Below are 26,297 nucleotides of genomic sequence, written 5' to 3'. Positions count from 1 at the left end.
TTTATTACTGACCCGGATGTGGGGGTAAAAGGGTGGGTTGGCAAGTTTGCAGACGACACAAAGGTAGGTGGTGTTGTAGATAGTGTAGAGGATTGTCAAAGATTGCAGAGCGACATTGCTAAGATGCAGAAGTGGGCTGAGAAGTGGCAGATGGAGTTCAACCTGGAGAAGTGTGAGGTGGTACACTTTGGAAGGACAAACTCCAAGGCAGAGTATAAAGTAAATGGTAGGATACTTGGTTGTGCGGAGAAGAAGAAGGATATGGGGATAAATGTCCACAGATCCCTGAACGTTGCTTCACAGATGGATAGGGCAGTTAAGAAAGCTTATGGGGTGTTAGCTTTCATAAGTAGAGGGATAGATTTTAAGAATCGCGATGTAATGATGCAGCTCTGTAAAACTCTGGTTAGGCCACACTTGGAGTACTGTGTCCAGATCTGGTCGACTCACTATAGGAAGGATGTGGAAGCATTGGGAAAGGTACAGAGGAGATTTACTGGGATGCTGCCTAGTTTAGAGAGTATGCATTATGATCAGAGATTATGGGAGATAGGCTTTATTCTTTGGAGAGAAGGAGGATCAGAGGAGACATGATAGAGGTGTACAAGATAATAAGAGGAATAGATAGAGTGGATAGTCAGCGCCTCTTCCCCAGGGCACTACTGCTCAATACAAGAGTCCATGGCTTTAAGGTAAGGGGTGAGAAGTTCAAGGGGCATATTAGAGGAAGGTGTTTTACTCAGAGAGTGGTTGGTGCGTGGAATGCACTGGCTAAGTCAATGGTGGAGGCAGTTACACTAGTGAAGTTTGAGAGACCACTAGACAGGTATATGGATGAATTTAAGGTGGGGGCTTATATGGGAGACAGTGTTTGATGGTCGGCACAACATTGTGGGCCGAAGGGCCTATACTGTGCTGTACTATTCTATGTTCTATATTCTATTTTGACACTCTTTTGTACGAAAGTAATATTGGACACGGCCTACCCTACCACAATGAAGTCCACTGGTTGAGCAGAGGGGTTGTGCTCAAACGTTTTATTTTCAATTACGTGCGGAAATTCGACTATTCAAGACCGAGAATGGGAAGCCAGTCGCAGAGTTGGATGACCCAGACTGGCTTCATGATCTTGCATTTTGGGTGGATATAACAGTGCACTTAAATGTGCTTAATGTTAAGAAACTTGTTACGGAATACTACGACAGCATTCGTGCCGTTCAAATTGAATTAGGCCAATGGCAGATGCGACAATCCCGGAGCAACCTAGCCCATTTACCCTCTTTGCAGTCTGTGTGTGTCGCTCATGGGAATAATGACAACATGGATAGGTACAAGGACAAAATATCACGGCTGAAAAGTGAGTTTCAGAATCGTTTCCAAGTCTTCACTCAGCTCGAGAACGAATTATCACTACTTTGCTCGCCGTTTGCCGTCAACGCAGCATCAAATGGAACTAATTGAAATTCAGTGTAACTCGGCTTTGAAAAATAAATTTGGGACTGTGGGTCTGGACTCATTGTATCAATACTTGGGACCAATGTACCCCAAGTTGACAGAAATTGCCTCAAAGATCTATTGCATGTTTGGGACAACATAACTCTTTGAGATGAGGTCTCCATAATGAACATTAACAAATACAAACTGCGCTCCCAGCTGACACACGGACATCTAAATGACATTATGAAAATCACAAATGCCCAGAAACTGGCCCCTGATGTTGACAGGCTGGCTAAAGGCTAGAGATGTCAGGTATCTGGAAGCAGTGAGTGAAAAATAAGTGACACTGTTCGATGCACTACGACATGAAAGCAAAATGCATTATGAAATATTGAGTGTCATAATATTGTGACTCATTCATTTTCTGACAATTGTATTATTGTAAATCTGATCACTTCAATAACAAATAAAGGCTAACTGTGTTCATTTTCTGAGTTTGATTGCTGGAAGCAGGCTAATAAAAAATAGGTGCAGCTGTGTCGCCTACGTTTACAATTTGTTAACTGCGGTCTACATTTGTGTCTGCTAATGTTCGATTTCAAATAGTTTATTAATGGAAAGAGTGTGGCTGATAAAACAATCCTGGCCAAAATAGCATCGTTGTTTCTCCTTCTCATCATAACTTTCTTGTAGCCTACGACTGTAAGCTAATACCAATCATAAAAATAATGCTTGCTAGGCAATCTTCTTCATAAGAAACGAAATTCGTAAAGTACAACACTGTTGTTATAGCAGAGACAGGGACACATGAGAGCAGGTTGAAAAAACGAAGGCAACGAAAGCTGTGGGAACACGCGCGCGTGCGTTCGCGCGTGCACAGCTGATCCGGTCCGCATGAAGTCGCATTTTGCCCAATCCGGCCCATGACCGAAAATGTGTTTGACACCCCGTTGTATATTTAATCAGGAGCTTTCATGAAATGTTGGCCTTTATTGAAAAGCGTACAAAATACACACGTGCAGAAGATTTATGACAAATTTGGTTTTGGTCTCAATACGTCTGGAAAGTTATATTCGCAATGGAGGAGGAGGAGCGATAGTTCGCCATGTCGGTTCTTGGAAAGGAGCGGCTGACCGTATCAGAGAGGATCGGCACACAATGAAATCCCGAATATCCGCTTATTTATAGGGAGCTATGATAGCGAATTATCTCGGGTTTGCCGTGTTTACACCAGGACACTCCATAGTAATATCTCTTTGTGTAGCTCAGAACTGCATTGGGCGATTGAAGACTTGACACAAATGAAAGATACCGTACAAATGTATGCAAGTTCTTGTTCCTAACGCTCATGATGTGTTCGATAAGAGAACGATAGCGCCACCGTTAGGGTAATTTTAGTGCATGCTTCTCATTTTCCAGGTTTGCAGTGGAAATATTGTCCATTGTTCAAAGCATATTTATTATCAAATTATGTATACATTATTATTCTGAGATTCGCCTCCTTACAGGCAGCCACAAAACAAAGGAACCCAAAAGAACCCTTTAAAAGAAGAAGACTGAAAAACAGTTAGTCGAATGCACAATAGAATGAAAACGCGCCACACTGACCGTTTTCCTGGATGTCCAGAGATTTTTACTTTTCAAATCTGCACTGCATCTGCACGACAGCAAACAATCTGAAAATTATCGTCTGCTGAGTCGTAAATTATACTGGGTATAAAAGATTGGCACTGAAAGGTGAGCAGTAATGGTGTAGTGGCGGTCGAACTCAGCCATACACGGGGATGCAGTCAGTAAGCCAGCTTCAACAGGGAAACGAAGTGAGATTCGCTTTCCCGCAACACTTATCACATCCTGTTTGGCCTCCTACCTTCAGGTAGAGTTACCGTACGTAGGACAAGGTCTGTTAGGATGGGAAACAGCTTGTCCCCACCCCTCTTCCCAAGAGATAACTGAACTCCCTGCCACCAATGTTTCAAAGATCAAAGCGCTATTATTAAAGTATGTATGCTGTATATAACCCTGAGATTTGTCTTCCCTAGGAAACAAAGAAACACCATGCAACCCGTTTAAAGAAAAGAAAAGCATACACACAATAAATAATATCGAACATCCAAAGCGCGAAAAAGAACAAACCGCCTAAACAACTAAAAGGGAGCAAATAATATACAGAATATTAAACATCAAATCTCAAGAGTTCCTGACTTGCTCCGGGAGAAACTGCCACCGAGTCAGTTTAGGTCAGCGCTGTGCTGATGCCGCAGGCCACAGCCGCAGAGATATATCCGGGCCAACTCGTAAAAAAAGTAAATGTAAAGTAAACAAAAATAGACGGAACACGAACTGCACACTTTCCAAAACTGAGTCCACAGCCTTCTGATAATTCCACTGTGAAGCAACTTTAGGACACTTCCGATTGTGAAATGTTCTCTCACAACATCCTGTAGTTTTGGGCTGGGTACGGTATTTTCTACAACCGACCCGAAAGGCCTTGATAGAGTCAAGATGGAGTGCGTGTTTCCTATAGTAGGGGTGTCTAGTACCACTGCCTCGAAATATAAGGGCATCCCTTTAGAAGGGAGATGATGACGAATTTGTTTAGCAAGAAATCTATGGAATTAATCGCCAAGACGGCTGCAGAGGTCCAGTCATAAGGCATGTTTTAAGCAAAAGGCATAGGTTCTTGAATAGTCAGTGTTTCGAAATAAATCCCAGTCCTGAAGAAAAGTCTCGGCCTAAAACATGAACTGTTTACTCTGTTCCATAGATGCTGCCTGACCTGCCGAGTTCCTCCAGCATTCTCAGTATGTTGCTTTGGCTTTCGAGAAACGGCAGATTTTCACGTGTTCGCGAGTTATTATTCTGGCCAGTCCCCATCGATTTGCACCAAAATAACAGCGCTGCACACTCCTTCCATACATGTACGTTGTTCCAAATCTGTCTTTCAACTTAAAATTAAACCCGAATTCATCACTTCCGCTGGGATATGGTTCCACAGTCTCACCACCGTCTAAGTGAAGAAGTTCCCCTTCAGGTTCTCCTTAAATATTTACTCTTTCACTCTTAACCTATGATCTCTATTTTAGTGTAACAATCTGGGGAAGTTTTTACTGTTAACGTAATGGTCTTTCTGTAGAAGCAGTGTTTGGGTTATGGTTAGAGATAACGGGTACTTTGGAATGTGAGCCGTCCGATGAAGGGAGTGTGGTTTCGTATTGTGTGCTTGACACCGGTGTGAGCTGGGACTTCTGTTCGGCGGGAGATGACGCCGGAGAGAAGAGGTCGTAGGACTCAAACCGGAGCGGAGGCATGATTCGTCGAAGCCCAGGGAGATTGAAGGAGGATCGGCGAAGGGGACACATCAGCTCCAACTAAAAATGGACCCTTTTCTTTAACTTTCCTTTTTAACCGTTCAGTCGAATTAGAATTATAAAGCTAAATCGTTTAATTGTATGCGGTGTACAGTCTGTTATCTATGTAGTATTTATTTGTGCGTGTGTGGTGTGTGTGTGTGTGTGTGTGTGTGTGTGTGTGTGTTTATACATGTGTTGCGATTACGACCAAGATAATAGAACCGATTAGTGTAATCAAACAATGAATGTAGTTGGTCTGTTATTGTACCGAGGGACAGTGAAAACATACCTTTGTTTTGCGTCCAATGTATATAGATTATCCCGTCACATAAGAAGAACTCCTGTTGATCGCTGACTTCGCCCTCCACACCAGCCTTCCCGTCCACCCTCATCAACATTACACGTCACTCCTTCCTCCTTAACCTGCGTACCAAGCTTATCCTTCACTTCAACTTCTTTGCAAATGTTCAGAAGAAATTCCGAATGAAAGCGAGTCGCGCTACCTACTGTGCGTGTTCAGGCGAGAAGTTAACCTGAAGGCCGACTATGCTTTTCCACTCCTCTGAAACCAAGGGAAATTGATTCCTTCCCGAATTTGGAGCCATTATCCATCGATCCAATCCAGTCACCGTTACATAGCCGGTTTGAGGGAGCGTGCTGTGTAAATATTCGTCGGTGCCTTTTCAACATCACAACATTGGTTACAAGAACCTCCATCGTGTACATAACAACCTGGCAAGAAATCAACAATCCATCAAGCTCCTCATTAACTATACCCAATGACCTGGTTTCCGCAGCCGCCTGTGTCAATGTATTCCGATTCACTACCCTGTGGCTGAAGAAATTTCCCCTCATTTCTGTTCTACGGTGACATCCCACTCTTCTGAGACTGTGTCCGCTGGGCCTAGACGGTCCCACTCTGGGAAACCTCCTTTCCTCATCCATTCTTTCTTGACCTTTCAATATTCGATAGGATTTAGTCACATCACCTCTCATTCTTTTACACTCCAGCGAGTATATGCCCGGAGTCATCAACACTCCTTATATATTAACCGTTGCACGAATGGGATCATTCCTGTGAACCTCCTCTGGACTCTGCAACGCTAATATATGCTTTCATAAATATGGGAGCTGAAATCTGCTCACAATACTCGAAGAGCGGTTTGACCAATGAATTATAAAGTCTCTGCATTATATTCTTGCCTTTAGATTTTCGCTGATTACCTCTAGTTTAAATATTCACCACCCTCGCCCACACCCGCTTACAACACAGCCATCCACATTTGGAAATAACAGCAACGACCTTATCGACCACATTCCGGTTTAAAATTAACCCCGATAAGGTCGCGGCCCCCACCACCTACTCTCTTTCCTTCTCTGGAAAAAGGCCTCCTGGCCTAATTTGAGCATAGTAGTCAAAGTGTGATCTGACAGCTGCGAGTAGACTGCATTATTATGTGTTTGCAAACCCAGTCCATCTGCATATGCTTGGTCCCGCGTAAACAGGAAACCCGCAGCGCGCCTCTGCTTGTTTACAATACAACCGAACGTTTATTAATAAGCATTGCATTTGCTTTTCATCAATAACAAAGGATCTCACCCCTCCCTTGCATCGACCTCACAACCCAATGAACCCGCGTCTGTGATTAACTTGTACGGTTTAACTCGGTCACGAACAATAAGATGTTTCGCGCATTTTGCGCGCTCTTACCTACTGCAAGGGGAAGGACCCGAATTTTGAGAGGAGAAGGGTTAAGCAACTAATTTAGAGGGAATTAAGAAGAAATTCTGCTGAATTAATAAGGTTTCTAATAAGAGGGCAAGAATTCAAGGTGAAAGGGTGTCATTTCAAAGGATATGTGAGGGGCCTGGAATGCGCTAGGGTGATAGTACAGGCAGACACATTTGGGACTTTTAAAGGAAGTTCAAATAAGTGCATGGATGTGAGGAAAATGGATAGTATGTAGACAGAAGAGATTAGGTGACCAGTCATTACAAATTTAATTGGTTCGGCACAACGTTGTGAGTCGAAGGGCCTGTCATTGACCTCTATGTGCTATGTGCTGAGTTCTCAGTTTTATTTAACTGCAGATGGTCATAATCCGAGAAGGTAGAAGAGAGTGAAGGTGCGGTAAATTTCTTCTTACTCCACCGGGCAATGCAGTAATTAAGGGATGTCCAATGGTGTTTTAAGAAAGTGATTTGGATAGAACTAAGGGAATGGGCAGCAGGTAATGCAACTAATTGTTCAGATTGAGACTACTCCCCCTTCTATGTCCAAAGAGGTTCTGAAAAGCTACGCTACCGTGCCTCCATAAAATAGACAACCATGGTAAATGAAGGCTCACCCGGATAAATTTAAGGCGATGTGTTTGGATTCTAAAGAGCAGACACAAGGAAAAGCAGTAACCAAGGAAACATGGAGACTAGGTGATGAGGCAAACATACCAAATACTTGCCTTCAAGTGCCGTGTAATAGAATTGAAAAGCAGGGAAGCACGTACAGTATATTCAATCTGGGCAACACATTAACCAGGCCAAAACTGGAATATCGTGTGCAAATTCTGGACTTTATACTATAGCAAGGGTGCGATTTCTCTGGAGTGGATGCAGAGGGGATTCCCCAACTTTGTATCTTCGACGGTTCCGAATACTCACTGCCTCATCATAAAAGGCTCAATCCGGATTTTTAAGATGAGGCCAAGAGAGGTTTTTAACTAAGTAGCTAGGAATAACACTGGACCGTATCTATGGAATGAAGTTGTTTATACGACCATAAGACATCGGAGCAGGATTAGGCCATTCGGCTCATCGAATCTATTCTGTCATTCCATTCACGTCTGATTTTTTTCCACCTCAAATCCATTATCCTGCTTTCTTTCCGTAACCTTTGACGCCCTTACTAATTAAGAAGCTATCAATCTCCACTTTAAATACATCCAACAACTTCGCCTCCATCGCAACCTTCGGCAATGAGTAACACAGATTCAACACCCTCTGGACAGTCTGTTTGAAGAAGTTGCAGTGGGGAGCGGTTTCTGAATAATAGAACCATAGAACCATAGAAACTACAGCACAGAAACAGGCCTTTTGGCCCTTCTTGGTTGTGCCGAACCATTTTCTGCCTAGTCCCACTGACCTGCACACGGACCATATCCCTCCATACACCTCCCATCCATGTATCTGTCCAATTTATTCTTAAATGTTAAAAAAGAACCCGCATTTACCACCTCGTCTGGCAGCTCATTCCATACTCCCACCACCACTGTGAAGAAGCCCCCCCCCCGCAATGATCCCTTTAAACTTTCCCCCCCTCATCCTTAACCCATGTCCTCCGTTTTTTCTCTCCCCTTGCCTCAGTGGAAAAAGCCTGCTTGCATTCACTCTATCTATACCCATCATAATTTTATATACCTCTATCAAATCTCCCCTCATTCTTCTACGCTCCAGGGAATAAAGTCCTAACCTATTCAACCTTTCTCTGTAACTGAGTTTCTCAAGTCCTGGCAACATCCTTGTAAATCTTCGCTGCACTCTTTCAACCTTACTTATATCCTTCCTGGAATTTGGTGACCTAAACTGAACACAATACTCCAGATTCGGCCTCACCAATGCCTTATACAACCTCATCATAACATTCCAGCTCTTATACTCAATACTTTGATTAATAAAGGCCAATGTACCAATCTCTTTACAACCCTATCTACCTATGATGCTACTTTTAGGGAATTTTGTATCTGTATTCCTTATCTGATGCGGTTTGGGATTTAATTCTTCAGTCAGTCAACTCAACCTCGTTATGTGCTCCTGACTTCCTTTTGCAGTTTAAAACTAAATTATGGCGGTTTTAACTTTATGAGATTTGGAGACCGGTTCATCTTCTACTCACATAACTACTCACAGTAACAGAAATTTTGACCAGGGGTGCTCAAACTTTTACGTACAACTGTATATTGACATTGATTAACGGAAATAGAACATTTTCAACTTAAGATGACAAATTTATAACCAATGTTCAAGGTACAAAGAAAATAAAATGTACTGCAACACGGAAAAAAAATTAAGGACATGCACAGCGATCAATAAGTGGTAATAAAATTTTAAATGAACGAAGACTGAAAGATGTTGATGCGCCAGGGGTCCTAGGAGTTCATTGTACCCAAATCGTTGAAAGTTAAAGTTCAGGTATAAGAGTCTGCCTGCTTTTGTTGCAAGGATTTGATTACAAGGTTAGAGTTAGGACTAAGGCAATGTCTACAGTCTTTAGAAGAATTGTTTGTTAGCTCACAAGACTTACAAAATGATTGTTTTAGGCCTGACGGGTTTCAGGCTGAGTTAATGATTTTCTTAATGGACGTACCTGGAACCACGGCCACGCTTTAAAAATAGGGCCTACCATTTAGGACTGAGCTGAGAGAAAATTTTCTCAACGGGACGGTAATAAAACTCCAGAATTTTCTACGCGTATGGTTCTGGAGTCGTAGTATCTGCTCATATTTGTGACCGAATGGGATTAATGGTGTGGGATTAATATAGAAAAACTGCACTGAGCTACCAAGCCAACCAATTTCTTATTAGAAGGGAATAGGGATGTAGAGTATGAATGTTGCAGTTACAGAAAAATGCAGAGCAGGTTGAAAACTAACGTACAAGAGCCACACGGCCGCGAGAGCAAATAAAAGTGGCATGAAAACTCCTATTTCTTGTCTGATTCGCACAACGCTGTCCACACGAGTGTTCATCGTCATGTATCGCAGAACAACCTTTGCAGTTGGACGCACTTACTGACGTTTAAACTGTAAACGGGAAACCTGTAGCGTGAATTGGCACTGCGCAGGACGTGTCACACGGGCTGCTTTAAACGCGTGACTTAATTTCAGCTACTGACCGTTATTTCGGTTCTCTTCCGAGCCTACGGATATCTCGGCAATCACGAACGCGCAATTCGCTGTGACCGCTGCAAATTGTTTTACAAGGGCCTACGTCCTGATCTTTCTCCTTCCAAGTTAGTCTTCGTTGCTTCGAAACTGGGGCGCAATTCTGGCGCCAGATCTTGGAAGTGATTGAGTTCAGACCGTAGTTACCAACCTTAGTTATGCCGTGGACCCCAACCTGTAACTGAGGAGTTCGTAGACCCAAGGTTGGGATCCACTACATTCAGGAAATACCGGTTCATGAGAAATTATTCAAGCACAGCAAAGTGCACCTTGATCAGACCCGCAGGATACTGGCCTGATGCCTTGTTCCAAGCACAGGTGGGACAGGCATATAGAGAGTCGCGGACATCCTGGGACAGAGATGGCCAATGAATTGTTTCTTTGTAAATTGCTGGGTCCGTTGAATTCCTGGATGTCCAGCCAGACGGGAGGAGTGACCCCATTCCAAAACTTGGTAATGCACTGCAGCAGGGACAAACAGGCGGTAGGGAGGTCCCCCACCGGGGCCTCGGTCCGACTGTTGGACTGCCCTCATCTCTGCCTCTTTCCCAGTCACCGGAAGGGCAATGTACGAGCGACGAATAATGGGCTCAGATCGGCAATGTCCTCAGATAAATCGAACTGCCGGGACGAAAGGTGAGGATGAAACTAAACCGCGTAAATAAGAGACTCCACCGGCCTTGACGACAGTTGATTCTCTTTACATCCTGAATGTAGAAGAGGTTCTTCTGAAATGTCTAGCTCAAGAACTGATGCTCTGTCCCCTCCAGACAGTGTCGCCATTCCTCCTGGCCCCTCTTGACAGCCAGAATTTCTCGGTTACCGGCATCGTAGTTCCTCTCGGCCGGAGTCAAATGACAGTAAAGAAAGGCACAAGGCACTAAGGTGCAGCCGGATATCCGCAGAAGGGTTTTGAGAGAGGACAGCTCCAATGCCGACATCCAATGCATCGACTTCGACTATGAATGGCTGTGAAGGGTCTGGCTGTTGCAGTAGCGGAACAATGGTGAATGGTGTTAAGTACCATCACAAAGAATTAATAATCAGCTTACACCTGCATTTTCACGAGGGCAATTGCTGTATCTGCGGCGTTGCCGAATCCGTGGTTGTGACACAGGCAAAGCAGTCCCCAGAATACATCGGCAAGGAGTGCTCTCGCAGGGAAACAGATTCCACCATCAACAACCGCACCAATCAGGCTAGGATTTCTTCTTGCTGCTGCCACTAGAAAGAGATACATGAGCCTCAGATCCTACACCGGCAGGTTCATGAGCAGTTATTATCCTTCAATTATTAGGTTCCTGAATCCCAAAGTGAACTGATTCCTCAAACTCTGGGATCACTTTCAAGGGCTTCTCCATTTGTGAATTCTATGTTTGTATGTATGTATGTATGTATGTATGTATGTATGTATGTATGTATTTATTTATCTATCTATCTATCTATCTGTCTATCTATCGATCTCCCTGGGTGGTAACATTTGATGTCTTTCGTACATTGGTTGTTTGTCCGCCTTTGTTTCTGTGCAGACTTAGAGTGATTCTATTAAGTTTCTTTTATTTACTATGATGAAAATGAATCTCGGGGTATTATACAATGACATATATGTACTTAATATAATTATGGCTTGTAGTCTCAGTTCTACAACGACTTTCAGGGCCGTGTCGTTTACTCTGGTTTAATTTTTCCGTAATAAACAAGCAGGCAAAAAATAAACACCGTGGACACCAGCCATCCAGCGATCAGCCCTTTTAAAAAGCTCCTAGAAAAATTCCATATGGCTATTAAAACAAAAACCACACATCATCTTAAAAGTTCCCCCTCATGGTATTTAATCTACTCAACAATTCTGATTAGCCCGTCCCCTCTACCTATTACCCCCGTCACTGCACTGCTCTACAGCCCCTCGACCATCTTCGCATGAAGGTGTTTATAATTGCAATTGAGCCTTGATTCTTTCCAAAATACATCACCTTTCATTTACGTTTCACCTGCCATTCCTTTGCCCGTTTTTTGTTGCAGCCCCGGAGAACCCTCTTCATTCTCTGCCACACTGCCAATTTCAGTGCCATTAAGTATATTTACTAGCCATGCCACCTACCTTGTCATTCAAACTATTAAAGTGACAAACAGCAGTAGGCCCAGAACTGATCCCCGCTGCGTACCACTGGCCATTGTTCTCCAGTCTCAATAACAGCCCTTCCTAACTTCTTCCACCAGGTCAATTTCGTATCCAGTTGGCCAATTCATTCTGGACCCAATATGCTTTCACTTTCCAAATCAGCCCACCATTCAACAATTACTGAATGATTTTTCACGACATAACTAATGAATATAGTGTTTGAATTCTTTTGCAGAGAACTTAAGGACCAATATAATTCAAGAGCTTTAAGTGCTTAATAAAAATTCCAGACCAGGTGAAGTGAAACCACTTGATTTGACAGTGGTAGTGTCGAATAACATTAGACCCGGACTCCGACGTGAGGTTATGTTGGGTTGATTTGGAAGGTGAAATCGCAGTATCACGTACTGCGATATTCCATTACAGTATTGCAACTTCAGGATCTTTTGCACTACCTAGATTGCACTACTAACGAATCAGAATCAGAATCGGGTTTAATATCAAAGCAGGCAATTTGGATGTTCTGCTGCAGCATAAAACGCAACACGTAAAAACACGATAAATTATTTAAAATATAATCTAAATTTCAATTAATTAAGTCATGCAAAAACAGAGCAAAAATAGTGAGGTTGTGTTTATGAGTCTGTTCATTGTCTGTCAGAAATCTGACGGTGGTGGGGATTAAATTGGTCGTAAAATGTTGACTGTGTATCGTTCGGCTGTTGTATCTCCTGCCTGACTGTAGCATTTACACGTACTATACTGCATTTTTCAGTTAGTTATACACTTGTTTATTCTACTTTTAAGAATCTTTGCCCCTTTATAGCCCTTTCAGAACTTATTTTTCTAACTGACCTGAGGAAGTTGTGAAGCATTTGTCCAGGTCATTTATATTAACTGTAACAATTTGATGTTCCAACACCAAACTTCGTGGTACCATATTTGTTATTTATGATTTCGATCCACGCCCGAAGTATGTCTACTTCACGGTATCCATAACTTCATTCACTCCTCTTGAAAACACCATGGCCATCATCCCGTATGAATATAGGGAGATCCCTTTTGTACAAAGACGAGAAGGAATTTATCTAGCCAGAGAGTGGACGTTGATAGCCTCCTCATTAGTAAAGGCGTCAAAGGTTACGGGGAGAAGGCAGAGGAATAGGATTGAGAAGGATAATAAATTAACCATGGTGGGATGGTGGGGAAGACTTAATGAGACAAATGGTCCAATTCTGCTCCGATGTATTGTGATCTTAAGTTGCTACCTTTACTTCTTTACTTGGTTCACCTCTGAAACAAATCAGAATTTAGTCCTACAGCAGATGGTTGAAGGGGTGATGGGCCCATCCCTGCCCCGTGACATTCTGGCGATGCTCTCTGTTTTCTCTCGCAGTCTTCCTACTCTAATCTGATTCTTAGTAATCTGATTCGATAGCGAGAGGGCAGTAGGAAGAGAGGATTTCGCCATCCGGATATGACGTGCAGTCGCAGGTCTTCTTTCGGGAAAGGCAGTCGGTGACAGTTCCAGCCGCACAATGCTGATTTTCAGCGGCCTCCCGAGAGTTATGGCCATGAAGGTATCAATCCGCTACAGATAAGATGCATGTCTTTCTTCGTGTCTCCGAACTTACGTGAGCTAAACAAATGTAAGCAATTCCAAACATACCGAATTGAGAAACTATCTGACCTGCCTTATATACTATCTCCCTGGAGCATCAACTCGCGGCATCTCTGAAGCAACTTCTTCGACAACTTTGGAAAACATATTTCAAGAGGAATATTCAGTCATATTTTCCAGACATGGTTTATTATGAATGCTTTTTTAAAATCCTGATTTATCATTTTTGGTTTTCTTAAACTGATCTATTTAATTTTACTTTATATCTATGTAGAAAAATTTGGCTTGTAAATTCAAGACTTTTAAGAAGAGCTCAGTTACAATGTACAATAAAACACATTGAACAACTAGAGCGTTGCTGTTAGGAGATGCAAAAGAATGTTGACCCAAAAGCAGATTCAGCGATGAATCATAACTTTAATAATAGGCCGCATAATAGCAAGTCACAACGGTCCACAAAACGAGAGGAAACAGAAACACAACAGGCAACGTGCTATACTTTAGCCGGGGAGAGTAAAAGCTTGGAGCGACTGGATGAAGTCGACTCGTCCGGTGAGTGATTAAGTACTATGGATGAGAAGTGGGAATAAATGGTCTGCAGGTGAGGAGTCTGGAAGCAGTGGCAGGATAATCCAATTAGCTGCGTGGAAAATGCGAGGTGCCTACATGTGCAGGCTGAGAGGTATCAGTGTGGGCAGGCCGGAAAGTTACATGGTTTGTCCAGCTATAACTGAGCAAAGGCACAGCAACAATTCACAGGTCATAGATGTGTGGTTAAAAATCTGACAAATGATTAACGGGTCAGATCTGAAAATGAGACGTTCAATGCCCACTGGTGTATATTATCCCATAAACCCGCTTTCCCAGTATAGAGTTTACACTGTGTATCCGAAGTCTATTCTCCTAGCGTAAAGTTCTCGAAATGACGATCTGGACAGATGGGTTTTTCAACTGCACTTTTGTAAAGGATCGTATAAAGCCGTGTCATTTCATTCGGTAAGAACAACTAAAAGCTGTCATGCCCTCGTCTCATTGTTATCATCAAGGAGAAGCTACAGGAGTCTGAAGAGACATCAAACGTTTCAGGAAGAGGTTGTTCCCTCTGCCGTCAGATATCTGGATGGGCAGCGAACCCATCAGACTACCTCAGTATTTTCCCTCTCTTTTTGCACGACTTATTTTATTCAATTTTCTATCTACTTCTTATTGTAGTTTTTAGTTTTTATTACCATATACTGCAATTTTCTGCTGCTGCAAAACAACATCTGGCAATGATGTTAAACCTGACTATGTCTCTGAGTTTTAAGGCTGTGCTAATTCAGACCTTTACAAAGTTGCTTGAATTGACAAAGAAAGCTCTGAGGTGCGGAGGTGGAGGGGGGCCCACACGAAAGAGCGGCGATGTGGGAGAGGAAAGGCTAGAGGAGAATGGGTGAAGGTACAGAGTGTGCTCGAAACCTCTACTTTTAACGGATGCTGCTTAAGAAGGCACAGAATGAGTTACTTACACAGTGAAAACACATCATGGAAGAAACACAAGAAACTTCGTTTGATTACAGTCAGTAGACGCCCTGCTTTAGACCCACAAACATTTTTCACACTTATTGGAAGTGTGGGATGATTTAGTTCAAATTCAAGTTCTATTTAGAGTCATTTAATCTTACACGTGTTTGCGGCTAAACGAGAATGCCTTCCTCCAAGACAAGCTACGTCTCAACACAATATATGTAACTCACACACTGTACCTAAAATAATATTTCCAAAAATACAGTAAATGCCAGCAGATTAATATTTAGTCAATCATCACTTCATTACTGATTCCCAAAAGGCTTCGCTTTGCTGATTTCCCTTCAGCCGAGGCTCGGTGTGGTGCTGCTGATAAGACGAGGGTATCAAGTCTGAGCCAGAAGATGGAGGTCTGGGGAAATCCGTAGATGTTGAGAGGTTTTCTCCAGGTGGACCTCAGTGACACCTTGGCCGACAGGATGTTTCATCGGACTGCTCCAACTATCCTGCGGTTCCCTTAATTTTCACAGTTCATAAAAAAAAAGTTCAGCATCAGGTTTTAAAGAACCAATTATTCCGGCATTGTTTGCCGTTTTCACATTTCTGTCTAGCCTCAGAAACAAAGAATTCCATTACGTCACTCCCGAAACTCTGTCTCTGCCTCCGCCGATTAGAGGGAACCTAACTACCGGGAAATTGTTTCAAATGACTACTAATATATTGAAAACCAATTAAATAATTCATTACTCTTCTAACTATAGAGTTAATTTCCAAATGTTCAAGGGGACACGAGAGCCGAAGAGAAACCTCAAACCCAGTTTGACGATGCTTCATGGAAAATGTCTCAGGTATTATTTGGTCAGATTGCACTTGGTACATTGTTAGCAGTTTTGGGCCCCTTATCTCGGAAAGAATGTGCTGGCATTGGAGAGAATTCAGAGGATGTTGAGGAGAATGATTTTGGTTCTGGAAAGGTTACCATATGAGGATCGTTTGATGGCTGCAGTTTTGTAGAATGAAGGGTATCTCAGTGAAACATGTTGAACAATTAAAGGTCCAGGGAGAGTGGATGTGGAGGAAAGAATGTTCCCTATGGTGGGGAAATCTAAGACCAAAGGTACAGCCTCTGAATGGAAGGGCGTCCCTTTAGAACCGAGATGAGGAGATATTTCTTTATCCAGGGCGTGGTGAATCTATGGAATTCATTACGACGGACAATCGTGAAGGCCAAATTTTGTGTATATTTCAAAACAGAGTTTGGTAGTTTCTTGATTAGTGATGGTGTCAAATGAAGGCAGAAGAATGGTGTTGAGAGGGATAATTAATCGGCAGTGATGGATTAACAGAGCAAAGTCGGCGGTCCGGATGGCTTAATCTGTTCCTATGCCATGTGGTCTTATGGTTCATGGTCTAAAACCACGCTGTATTCCCTAAACGGACAAAGACGTCTTCATCAGATGTGGGCGCACAACTTCTCCAAATACTTCGGGAGGCTGCCAAGTGGCGGTTTCTACAGCTCAAGATTCAAGAGACAAGGTTGTTTATTGTCATTCGTCAGCACATGAATTTATATATAGAACAAAACGTTTATTGCTCCAGATGCGAAGCAGCAAGAAAGCATAATAAGCATAATGAACACAATACAACCGCAAAGAAGCGCAATAAATAAAGGCAATCCTATAAAACGCAACGTACAATAACTGATTAATCTGCAGCGTAATTTAAAACCACAAGTGGAATAACTCCTACAATGATCATTAATTAATGCAATAGAGTACTTTTTAATCACATTCCAAATATATATAATTCATACAAAGATAAAATCAAGATGATAATAAAGAGAGAAGCTTTGAAATGGGACTGATTGTAATCTATAAAAAGAAGCCCCTGTTCTTCACTAAAGGATTAGAAAATGCCTGAATCGCGATATCAATGCTCGTCCAGCACTTTATTTACATAATAAACGAGCCTATACAAATCCTCTCAATCCCGGAGCATCAGGTCTTGAGTTGTTCAGAGGGTTTTAGTGTAGCCCGATTTTCGGTCCAGTTCTCCGTAATCCACCGAAGTAGAAACCAAACACTTTCTCATCTGCGAGCAGAGGATGATGCAGCGAAGTCGAGCGAAGCGTAAAGGATCGGCGCTTGTGACTGGAACGTACCAAATATTGGCAATTAAAGTTATCGCAGAGCATGATTTACCATTGTTCAACAGAGTTACTACTGTGCCGACCCTCCTCTATAAGACACCTCCTTAAGTGACTCCAGCAGATTAATCAAATATGACTTCAGTATCATAATTCCCTGCTGACTCCTTTCTTACTCATCATTTTTAGTACCCAATCCTAAACATCAAAATTGTCAATCTTAGAACGGTGTTCAAAGAACGTCCGTACCTGAGCCGCGCTGCCGATTCCCTGGCGCGTCGCCGATTGCCGATGTGTCCCTGTGTATTGGAAGAGTATGAGTTAGAACTATTATCTGGCCAATATATAATAACTTTCAGAAATGTCCAGTATGTCAGAAATCCCAAACATTACAACAGTCTCCAATGTACCAGCAATCGGTCTGCGATAATACTAATAATTTCACATTCACCAATGGCTCTCAGCTGCGTCATAACTTTCTTATTCATTCCCCAATAGGACAATTATCGCCAAGATGAGAATAGTTCCCAAATACGGACACCATTTCGTTATGGAATCGTATACACCAATGATTTAATATATAATATTAAATATATAATAATGATTTAATATATAATAATGATTTAAGGATTCCCAAGTTCGTAACGTCTACAGGGGACTGAGATGGGGTATGATTTCTTCAATGCATTCAGGAGGAGATATTGAAACGTGATAGGAGCATAAGACATAGGATCATAATTACGCCATGAAGCCCATCATGTCTGCCCCGCCAGTCCATTATGGCTGATCCCGGATTCCACTCAACTCCTTACAGCTTCCTGCTCGCCATCACCTTTCATACCATGACTAATCGGGAAACTATCAATTTTGGCTTTAAAAATAGCCACGGTCTTGACCTCCACAGCTGTCTACGGAAGAGCATTTTGCAGGTTCAATACATTTCAGTTAAAAAAAATCCTCCTTACCTTTGTTCTAAAAGGCCGCCCCTCATATTTGAGGCTGTACCCTCGAGTTCTGGACACCCCCACAATAGGAAACATTCTCTCTACATCCACCTTATGAAGTTCCTTCAACAGTCATAGGTTTCAGTGATACCCCCCACCCCATCGCATTTTTCTAAATTCCGGTGAGAACAGGCCCCAGGCTGCCAAACGCTCCTCTTATGTTAATCCCTTCATTCTCGTAATCATGCTCATGAACTTCCTCCGGATTCTCTAAAAAGGCATGCTACTTGATTTCTGCACTGCTTCCACGAGGAGATATCGAAACAGTATGTGGCAAGTCCAACTGGTACTGAGTTTGGGAACGCAAAACTGATTGTTTTAAGATAGGGATGACTGCGGGTAACATGGGCAAATGGTTTGTTTGCCTTTATTGTTTGGAGTGTTCAGTATAAGAGTATAGAAATAATGCTGCATCGATATAAAACTCCAGTCAGACCGCATGTGGAGTATTGAATGCATATCTGGATGTCCCATTACAGAAAAAAACTGTGCAGGACGCGCAGAAGTAATGTACAAGGATGCTGTCTGGGTTAGTGGTATGATTTATAAGTAAACGTCGGGCATACCTTGGTTGTTGTTCAGAAAAATATCAAAAATAAAATGAAATGCCAGCAAATGCAACACGATACATTCATAAAATGCTAAGAGAAACAAGAAACAATCCAATTCAACATATTGAAGGATCCGGCAGCAGTTTAACTCAATTCTGTTACGTACACACGCAAATTAAGTGGCAAATAGCATTCATTAAAATCTTGCTCTCAAGTCCAAACCTATGAAAGAGACTACAGTTTACTATAAATACAAGCCTTTTCCATTTTAGAGCCAATGACCTGCAAATTTTATTGTGACCGATCCGTTATTACCGATAGGGCAATCCAACTTACTCAATAGCCATTCGAAACACACATAACATAAAGAATTCAATATATCAAAACCACCAGATACATGCTGAATTAAAAGAGGAAATTGAAAGTTTATAGAACATGAACAGGGAATAAATACATTGCTTCGATAGTAATATCTACAACTAATATCAACCCAACGTCACTATACAATAGCATTAAAGATTAGGCATGCAAAGCTACATTTACGTAAATGCCACAATTCTAAAAATCATTTAGATAGTCCGAAAGTTCGAAGAAATTGAGATATGGGTGTGCTTTATGACCGTACCTCAGATATTACCAGCTTGAGCTGAGAAAAAAAACAATCATAGTAACAAGTGCTCAATGGTAATTATGACATAGTTATCGTCATTATATTCCGTGTTCTACCCAAACATTATAAATACTCTTCTGAGAATGTCTGCCTGGCGTCAGTGTTTGCATAACCAGGACTGGCGATACGCAGATGCACCAGTTGCCCATACGACCGTTCTCTACCTCCTTCCATGGCTTCATGTAACCCTGATCGGGGTTTAGGGGGTGGGGGGTGCAGGGAGGCGGCTGACCAGGTGCTACACCTTACTCAAGGGTAACTTGGAAGCTAGAGTAGTGAAAGACCGCCTTAAACCTCCTTTATTCGAGACGCATGTCCCCCCCTCCTCCACCAAAAGTAAAAATATGACACGGCCTTGAACGCATCCGCTGTACCCATATTAACGTATTCATTTGGTATGATATATTAGTCCGAAACCGATCTGGAAAAGGTATAAAAAATTAGAACGGAAAAGTCTTAGAAAACACTGTGCATACTTGAACAGACTACCTTGGACAGAAGGAGGAAGAGGAATAACAGATATAAAAATTTACACAACAGTTAGATGAAACTTTTAAGGATATATTTTCATCGACGAAAAGTGGATTCAATACTCCACGCTAGTATAAATAACAGTACAAACCACTAAACGTCAATAAAAACACAGAGAAAAAATAGAGAAATTGTCATCACAGAAGAAAAGGTTAAGTATCTGAAGAGCATGACCCACCATGGAAGACTTCCTATGTGAGGAGCAGACCAGATGTCGACATGAAGCGTCGAACACTTGTCTCAGAGTTGAAGACCACTTCACAGAAACAGGGGTTTCTTGTAGCAATGTAGGACCAGGTGGGTAACACAAAAATCACAAAAATATCAAAAATTCAAAGTGATAAACCAGAACATGCCAAGAGAAACCACGAATATTCCAACACGTTACAGGATCCTGCAGCAGTTTAACTCAGTCTGATTACCCACACAGACACAATCAACTGATGAACATCACTCACTAAAATCTTGCTCTAGACTGTAAATTCATAAAAGACACTGTACCTTACCATAAATGCAAGCCTGGTTCAGTTTTAGAGTCAGCGAGCTTCAAATTTTATTATGACCGAACAAGAAAAACTCTGCAGTGCTGGATAACAAAGTAATACACACAAAATGCTGATGAAGAGTCTCGGCCCGAAACATCGACTGCTTACTCTTTTCCATAGATGCTGTCTGGCTTGCCTAGCTCCTCCAGCATTTTGTGTGTATTACCATGCTGTGACCGAAGCTTTTTTAATAGGAAAATCCATTATAAACGTCAGAATATAATATTGCAGGATAAACAAGCGAGAAAAACGTACTTCATAGATAGAGCCTTTCCAAACACAGAAAATATCAATGTGAAAAACATGAGACATATGCAAAATTAAAAGAGGAAAATAAAAGTCTATGCAACAGGAACAGGGTATACATTCTCCCAATAGTACTACCTGCAACTCGGTAACCCCACAGTCACGACCAAATAGAATTAAAAATCAGGGCTACATAGCAATGTTTATATAACTCCTCAGAAAACGACAATACTAAAAACCTCTAGAATAGTACGAACGTTCCCAGCAATTGGGAAATGAGTGCGCTTGGCTATGTCGTATATTAGGTTTTACCAGCTCGAGCGAGGAAAAACTGAGACAGTAATAATAATACAAGGACAGTACACCGAGAAACACGTTTCCAGGATTTCAGACATCCCATCCATCAGATCCGTACCCTCCGGTACTTGAGTACCATTTGCTCCACTCCCTGCCTCAACTATTTTCTGAGTTCTCTGTTCTAAACCCACTGGCTGCAATTATACAGTGCCTCGAAAAAGGGACGGAGTTAACTGTTAGCAGTTGTATGGATATGCCTAGCAAAAGCAAATCCTTACCTGATTTACGCTCTTTAGAGATGCAAGTAAAAATGACGATAACCAGCAATCCAAGGACCCCAAGGAGAATCGCTGTGGGAAGACACCAGCCTGGACAGAAAGAATTGTTGTTGGTGAAATCACAGCTTCCATGAACATTTTATTCGGGCTTACATTTGTTTGTCATGTGAAAAATTCTAAGATGTACACTCATTCCAAATAACAAGAGCAAAAATTTAAACCGATCTCGTCCGAGTTGGTGCTTGATTCAAATTGTACAGTTAGTTACCATCCATACCAGTGATGTTCTAACACCTAAGTATAACATCAGTTATTTTAATTATATATGTTGAATGTCGAGCCCTGACCAGCACACCACAGGAAATGTCTAACATATGAAAATATATATGGCGAATAAATTTGACCCTTAATCCTTAAACCATAATGGACAACCAAAAGCTCATGGCAAGACAACCGAAGAACGGCTCATGTATACAGCTCCTCAGATCGTTTCCCGCTTTCCTCTCAGTCATCTTGACCTTTCCAATCAGTTTTACGGTTCACCTTCCTAACCTGAAAAGCAACGCTTGTCTTTCATGATGGCCGCACCCAACCGCACTGTGAGAACATCACGGACATCAGAGAGTAAAAGCCCAGGTTTGCCCCCTGATACTCAAAGGACTCTAGGGTTGGGCAGACAAAGGTGGTGAAGTGAATCGCCAGTACATTCCCGCAGACATAAGACATAGGAGAATCATTAGGCCGTATGGCCCATCGAGTCTGCTCCGCCTTTCCACCACACATGAGTATCAATATTGTATGTGAAAACATCGCCTTACCTTGATCTGGTTGAATGGTGGGATGGGAGACGCTCTTAGTCCTCGTCTTTCCCGCACCCCCTAGTTGTGCGATGCAGGTGAAGAGCCCGCCGCTCCTCCAAGTTTCCACTGGGACCAGCACCTGACTTCTAACACTGTAGCTTTGATCTGGGTCAAGCGTACCGGGATCGCTCCATCCTTCCGTGATCTGTCCGGATATGTTCCAGTAAATGACAATCTGTTTGGACAAAAGGCCGCCGACCAGACACACCAGGGGAACTGACCCATTACTCTCAGACGGTGGGACAAATAACTGCATGTACGTCCGATTGGTGGAGCTGTCTGGTCAGAGAATGGGACATAGTTAACCGGAGTGTAACCAAAGTACATGGTTGATTATAATCTCACTACCGAGTCCTCTTACCTCCAACAAGGAGTCTAGGTCCTTTCACAAGCGGTGGATAGCTATTCATCTCATCACAGTAGTAGAAACCTGAATCCTCCAGCCGGACATCCTTGATTTCCAGCACTGATGTGCGATCTCCGGAGCCTTTTTTGAAAGTAGCCCTACAACCTTTCTCTTGGCAGTCTGTGGATTTAATCGCTACCAGGGGTTCGTCAGCACGGTGCTTGTACCAGAAAACATTGTTCGCGAACTCTAGTTTGTTCGTAAGTTCACAGGGCAGTTCAACTGTATCTCCCACATCTGCAGTCATTGCAGCTGGACTCACAGGAAAGGGCTCGGATTCTGTAACACCAATTATTATCAGTTAACTAAAATTATCAGGAATTGAACTAAGTAGAAATTAAGCATATTGCCTGCAGTTTAAAAGTTCGCTGTAATTTTCAGTTGCATTTATTGGCTAAAATAAATTTTTCTATCTATCCGCAGATGACCTTAAATTGAGAGGTTTGGGGGCCATTTCAGTCAGGGCTCGCCAAACATACTGCTTTAGGTTTGGAGCTGCTTAGGTGCAGAGAGGAGCAGTGCGCTAGATAACCTTCACCAAAAGAAAATGAGCGAGGCTCATAGAAACTGACTGGTAATTTATTAAATCGGTTTATCGTCAGCTTTGATGAGATTCTAGCTTAATAATTTCTCATTTCATTTACTGAAGTTTATTTCCCCACTTTCACGGAATGTTTAATGCAGTGTATAGCAAACTTGCTAGGGTACGTTTGAAAGTTACCAACCCCGACTCACTCACCGTAAACACGAAACATCTCAACGGTAACGAACAGGAATAATAGTTTCATCAACATTTGGCCTCAGACCGGTGGTCGGCTGGTGCTGCCCTCGACTCCCAGGAGTCGGACTGAGCTCAACTGCCGCTCTGTGCAGCCTCTCAGCTACAGTTGTCCCAACTCGGTGACGAGATTCGGGGGCGGGTCCACTGCGTCCATACTGCGCTTTGTGCGGGTTACACTTGATTACCGCATCAGTGCGTCAGAAGGTCAAATGGCTATGGAGAATTCTTCTGAAAGACTTCCAGAGAGAGCATGGTTTGAGCATGGTTTCTGGGATGTACACATCTGTATCGATAACAAAACTAGTATTCACGTCCTCATACCTAAATCCCCGCAGAAGCTGGCGATGAATCGACGGTGCTTACTTACTGCAGCCCCTCTTATAAAGGTAAACATTGCGATACTATGAGAATAAGTTCAGAACCAGACACTGACGGAACACAGATATGCCAGCCAGGGTAATACACGACTTGGAGGGAAACCTGCAGTAGTGTATTCCCGTCACTGCTACACTGGAACTGCTTGGCCAGGGTACGGGAAGAGCTGTTGAAGCTGTCTGGGCGAGTAACTCAGTGAAATTTGGTACGGGAACTTATGAAATGGATAATACCGACTTTACGTGGTCGCAGCTGCACCATTAGAGGCCAACAGAGAGTATTCCACCGAAATCGTGACCCGTGCTAAGGGAGAAATGCATTGGGCTGTCATAAAGTGTTCCACGCTCTGGGCTTCGCAACCTCTGACCTGGTATTGAAGTCACTATATTCCTACAGCGAAATGCGTTTACAATGCATGGTGATTTCTATAGCATTGTACAAATTGGTCAGACAGCACCTGGTCTATTATGAGCAGCTTTGGGCTGACATTATGAGGAGCGTTTGATTCCTCTGGGCCTATACTGTCAAGAGTTTAGAAAAATGGGGAGCGGGTGGAATATCATTAAAACTTGTCAAATATTGAAAAGCCTAGAAAACGTTGAGGTGGAAATTTTACTTCCAATTGTAGGAGACATTAGGACCAGAGTGCACAGTCTCAGAAAAGTATGGCATTCCTTCAGAACATAGATAAGGTGGAATTTCTTTGGCCAGGGTGTAGTGAATCTGTGGAACACTTTGCCACAGACGGTTGTGGAAGCCAAGCCAATGGGTATACTTAGAAAGAGGTTTAATACATTCTTGATTAGTAAGGGCCTGAAGGGTATCGGGTAAGGCAGGAACTGGATTTGAGAGGTAAATAAATCAGAAATGATGGAATGGTGGAGTAGACTGAGTAGCCATATTCTGCTCCTATGTCATCTGGTAACTAAATTATGCGGGACTCGTTAGTGTGACATTAAATATCAACGCAGATGCTGTTGGAGATAGTCAGCGCCCCGAGATAATGTTCCTCCAGTGTTAAACTTCGGTTTATTTATTAAGGTTAGAGAACTGTTTACATTACGAAGCGCAGGTAAACCGGACGCAACACAGAGCACTGTATATGAGATTAATTTCCACTGCAACGATGTTGTTTGCAGGGTCTTCCAGTGCATCATATAATATGAAGTCTAACAGGCTGAACTTTGGGCGGCAGCTTCGAAGTTACGAAAACAGGAAACCCACAAAGAGCTCTGGTTCGGTTACATTTTCCATCTCCAGCGTTATCTGCTGTTGCAACTGCTCACTAGTATTTAAAGCATCTGAATATGAGATAGATGCATTGTGAGCGAGTCTCTCTGCGAGTTTCACGGTAGCAGTTCACTGTGCATCTCTGATGACAGGACGTCTTGTTGCCTTTGATTCAGGGGCTGATTCTCTTCCCTGTTACTGAAAGTCAAATAATCTCGAGCACCGATTCGGCCTTGGCACAACATAGATCTTTAGGCCCAGAACCAGTTGTTACATTTTAAATTGAAAAGTAAATCTATTTCACTCTTTGTCCCTCATCTCAGAGTCATCAGACCTGAAGAAAGGCCTCGATCCGACACGTTAATAGTTCATTCCTCTCCAAATAATGTGCCTGAGTTCTGAGTTCTTTCAACTTTTTGTGTCTGTACTCTGAAATTGAACTTCCTCTAATACGGTCTTCTGCAAAACATCTACAGCGCGGAAGATACATTTGGTCGCTTTTCTCTCCAGTGGCGACTCTTCTTCTTCTTCTTCTTCTTCTTCTTCTTCTTCTTCTTCTTCTTCTTCTTCTTCAGCCCTACTACAACATAGGCCACTGACAGCATCCTTCCAGAATCCTCTGTCATCTGACAGTCTTTCAAACTGCCCCCAGATGCAGCCCATCTTTGAAGATCCTTGCTCTCCTAGGGATGTGATTTTTGGAACTTGTGTTGGCGTTTTTGAGGCGAGGGGTTTTTACGGGTGGGAGTTGCTAACCACATGCGCAAGCCTCACCCTTTCGCAACCGGGTGTGGGACGGTCCATTTTTAAGATCCACCTGTGCTTCTGCTCCGCAGTAACACGCTCTCACCTCTTTTCATCCCACCTATCATCTACTTCCCTTTCTTCCCCCCCCCCCACCCCCGTGTGACGACCCATCGTCCTCTTAAACCAACTTCTGTTGTTCACCATCTCCAGCGAGTTCCGCATTCTTCTCACACTCAGAGTGTGTTTTTCGCGATTTCCACGGTGGATCTATTGGGAATTGTGCTTACATCGCCCTCCTCCCTTCCCAGTCTTGCAGCCATCTATTAGTCTTATTCTTGTGAAAAACACATGACATTCAACAGATGCTGGAAATCTGGAGCAACACACACACACAATGCTGGAGGAACTCAGTTAGGCAGCGTCTCTGGCCCGAAACATCCACTGCCGATTCTCCTCCTGATACATTGCTTTTCTTTCTGAATTCCTTCAGCACTGTGTGTGTGTGTGTGTGTGTGTCTTGAGTCTTGACACACCATCAAACGGGCTCACTATGTCAGCATCAACGTTCTCTGTTTTGTTATTCGGTTATTCAACTGTGAGTCCGAGTTCTGCCCAAGTAAAGCTCTTATTACGGTACTATTTCTAAAATCTATA

At 42.7% G+C, this 26,297-nt stretch overlaps 1 protein-coding gene across 2 annotated transcripts; it reads right to left on the bottom strand.

Annotated features, from left to right (window-relative positions):
- Nucleotides 1–13,931: 13,931 nt before the first annotated feature.
- LOC134337224 (uncharacterized) lies at nucleotides 13,932–23,348 on the bottom strand. Of its 2 annotated transcripts, XM_063032060.1 has the most exons (6): nucleotides 23,250–23,348; nucleotides 22,466–22,789; nucleotides 22,063–22,383; nucleotides 21,245–21,334; nucleotides 17,372–17,421; nucleotides 13,932–17,126 (listed from the first exon to the last, which is right to left on the bottom strand). In XM_063032060.1, exons 1-6 carry the CDS (start codon nucleotides 23,302–23,304, stop codon nucleotides 17,064–17,066), a joined length of 903 nt encoding a protein of 300 aa, XP_062888130.1. In that variant the 5' UTR covers nucleotides 23,305–23,348; the 3' UTR covers nucleotides 13,932–17,063. The 2 variants fall into 2 exon arrangements, with proteins under 2 accessions (XP_062888130.1, XP_062888137.1); XM_063032067.1 differs by lacking the exon at nucleotides 21,245–21,334.
- Between the last annotated feature and the right edge of the window lie 2,949 nt (nucleotides 23,349–26,297).

This window comes from Mobula hypostoma, chromosome 2 (assembly GCF_963921235.1).
Source record: "Mobula hypostoma chromosome 2, sMobHyp1.1, whole genome shotgun sequence".
Taxonomy (NCBI): Eukaryota; Metazoa; Chordata; class Chondrichthyes; order Myliobatiformes; family Myliobatidae; genus Mobula; species Mobula hypostoma.
This window is presented reverse-complemented; position numbering and strand designations above follow the sequence as displayed.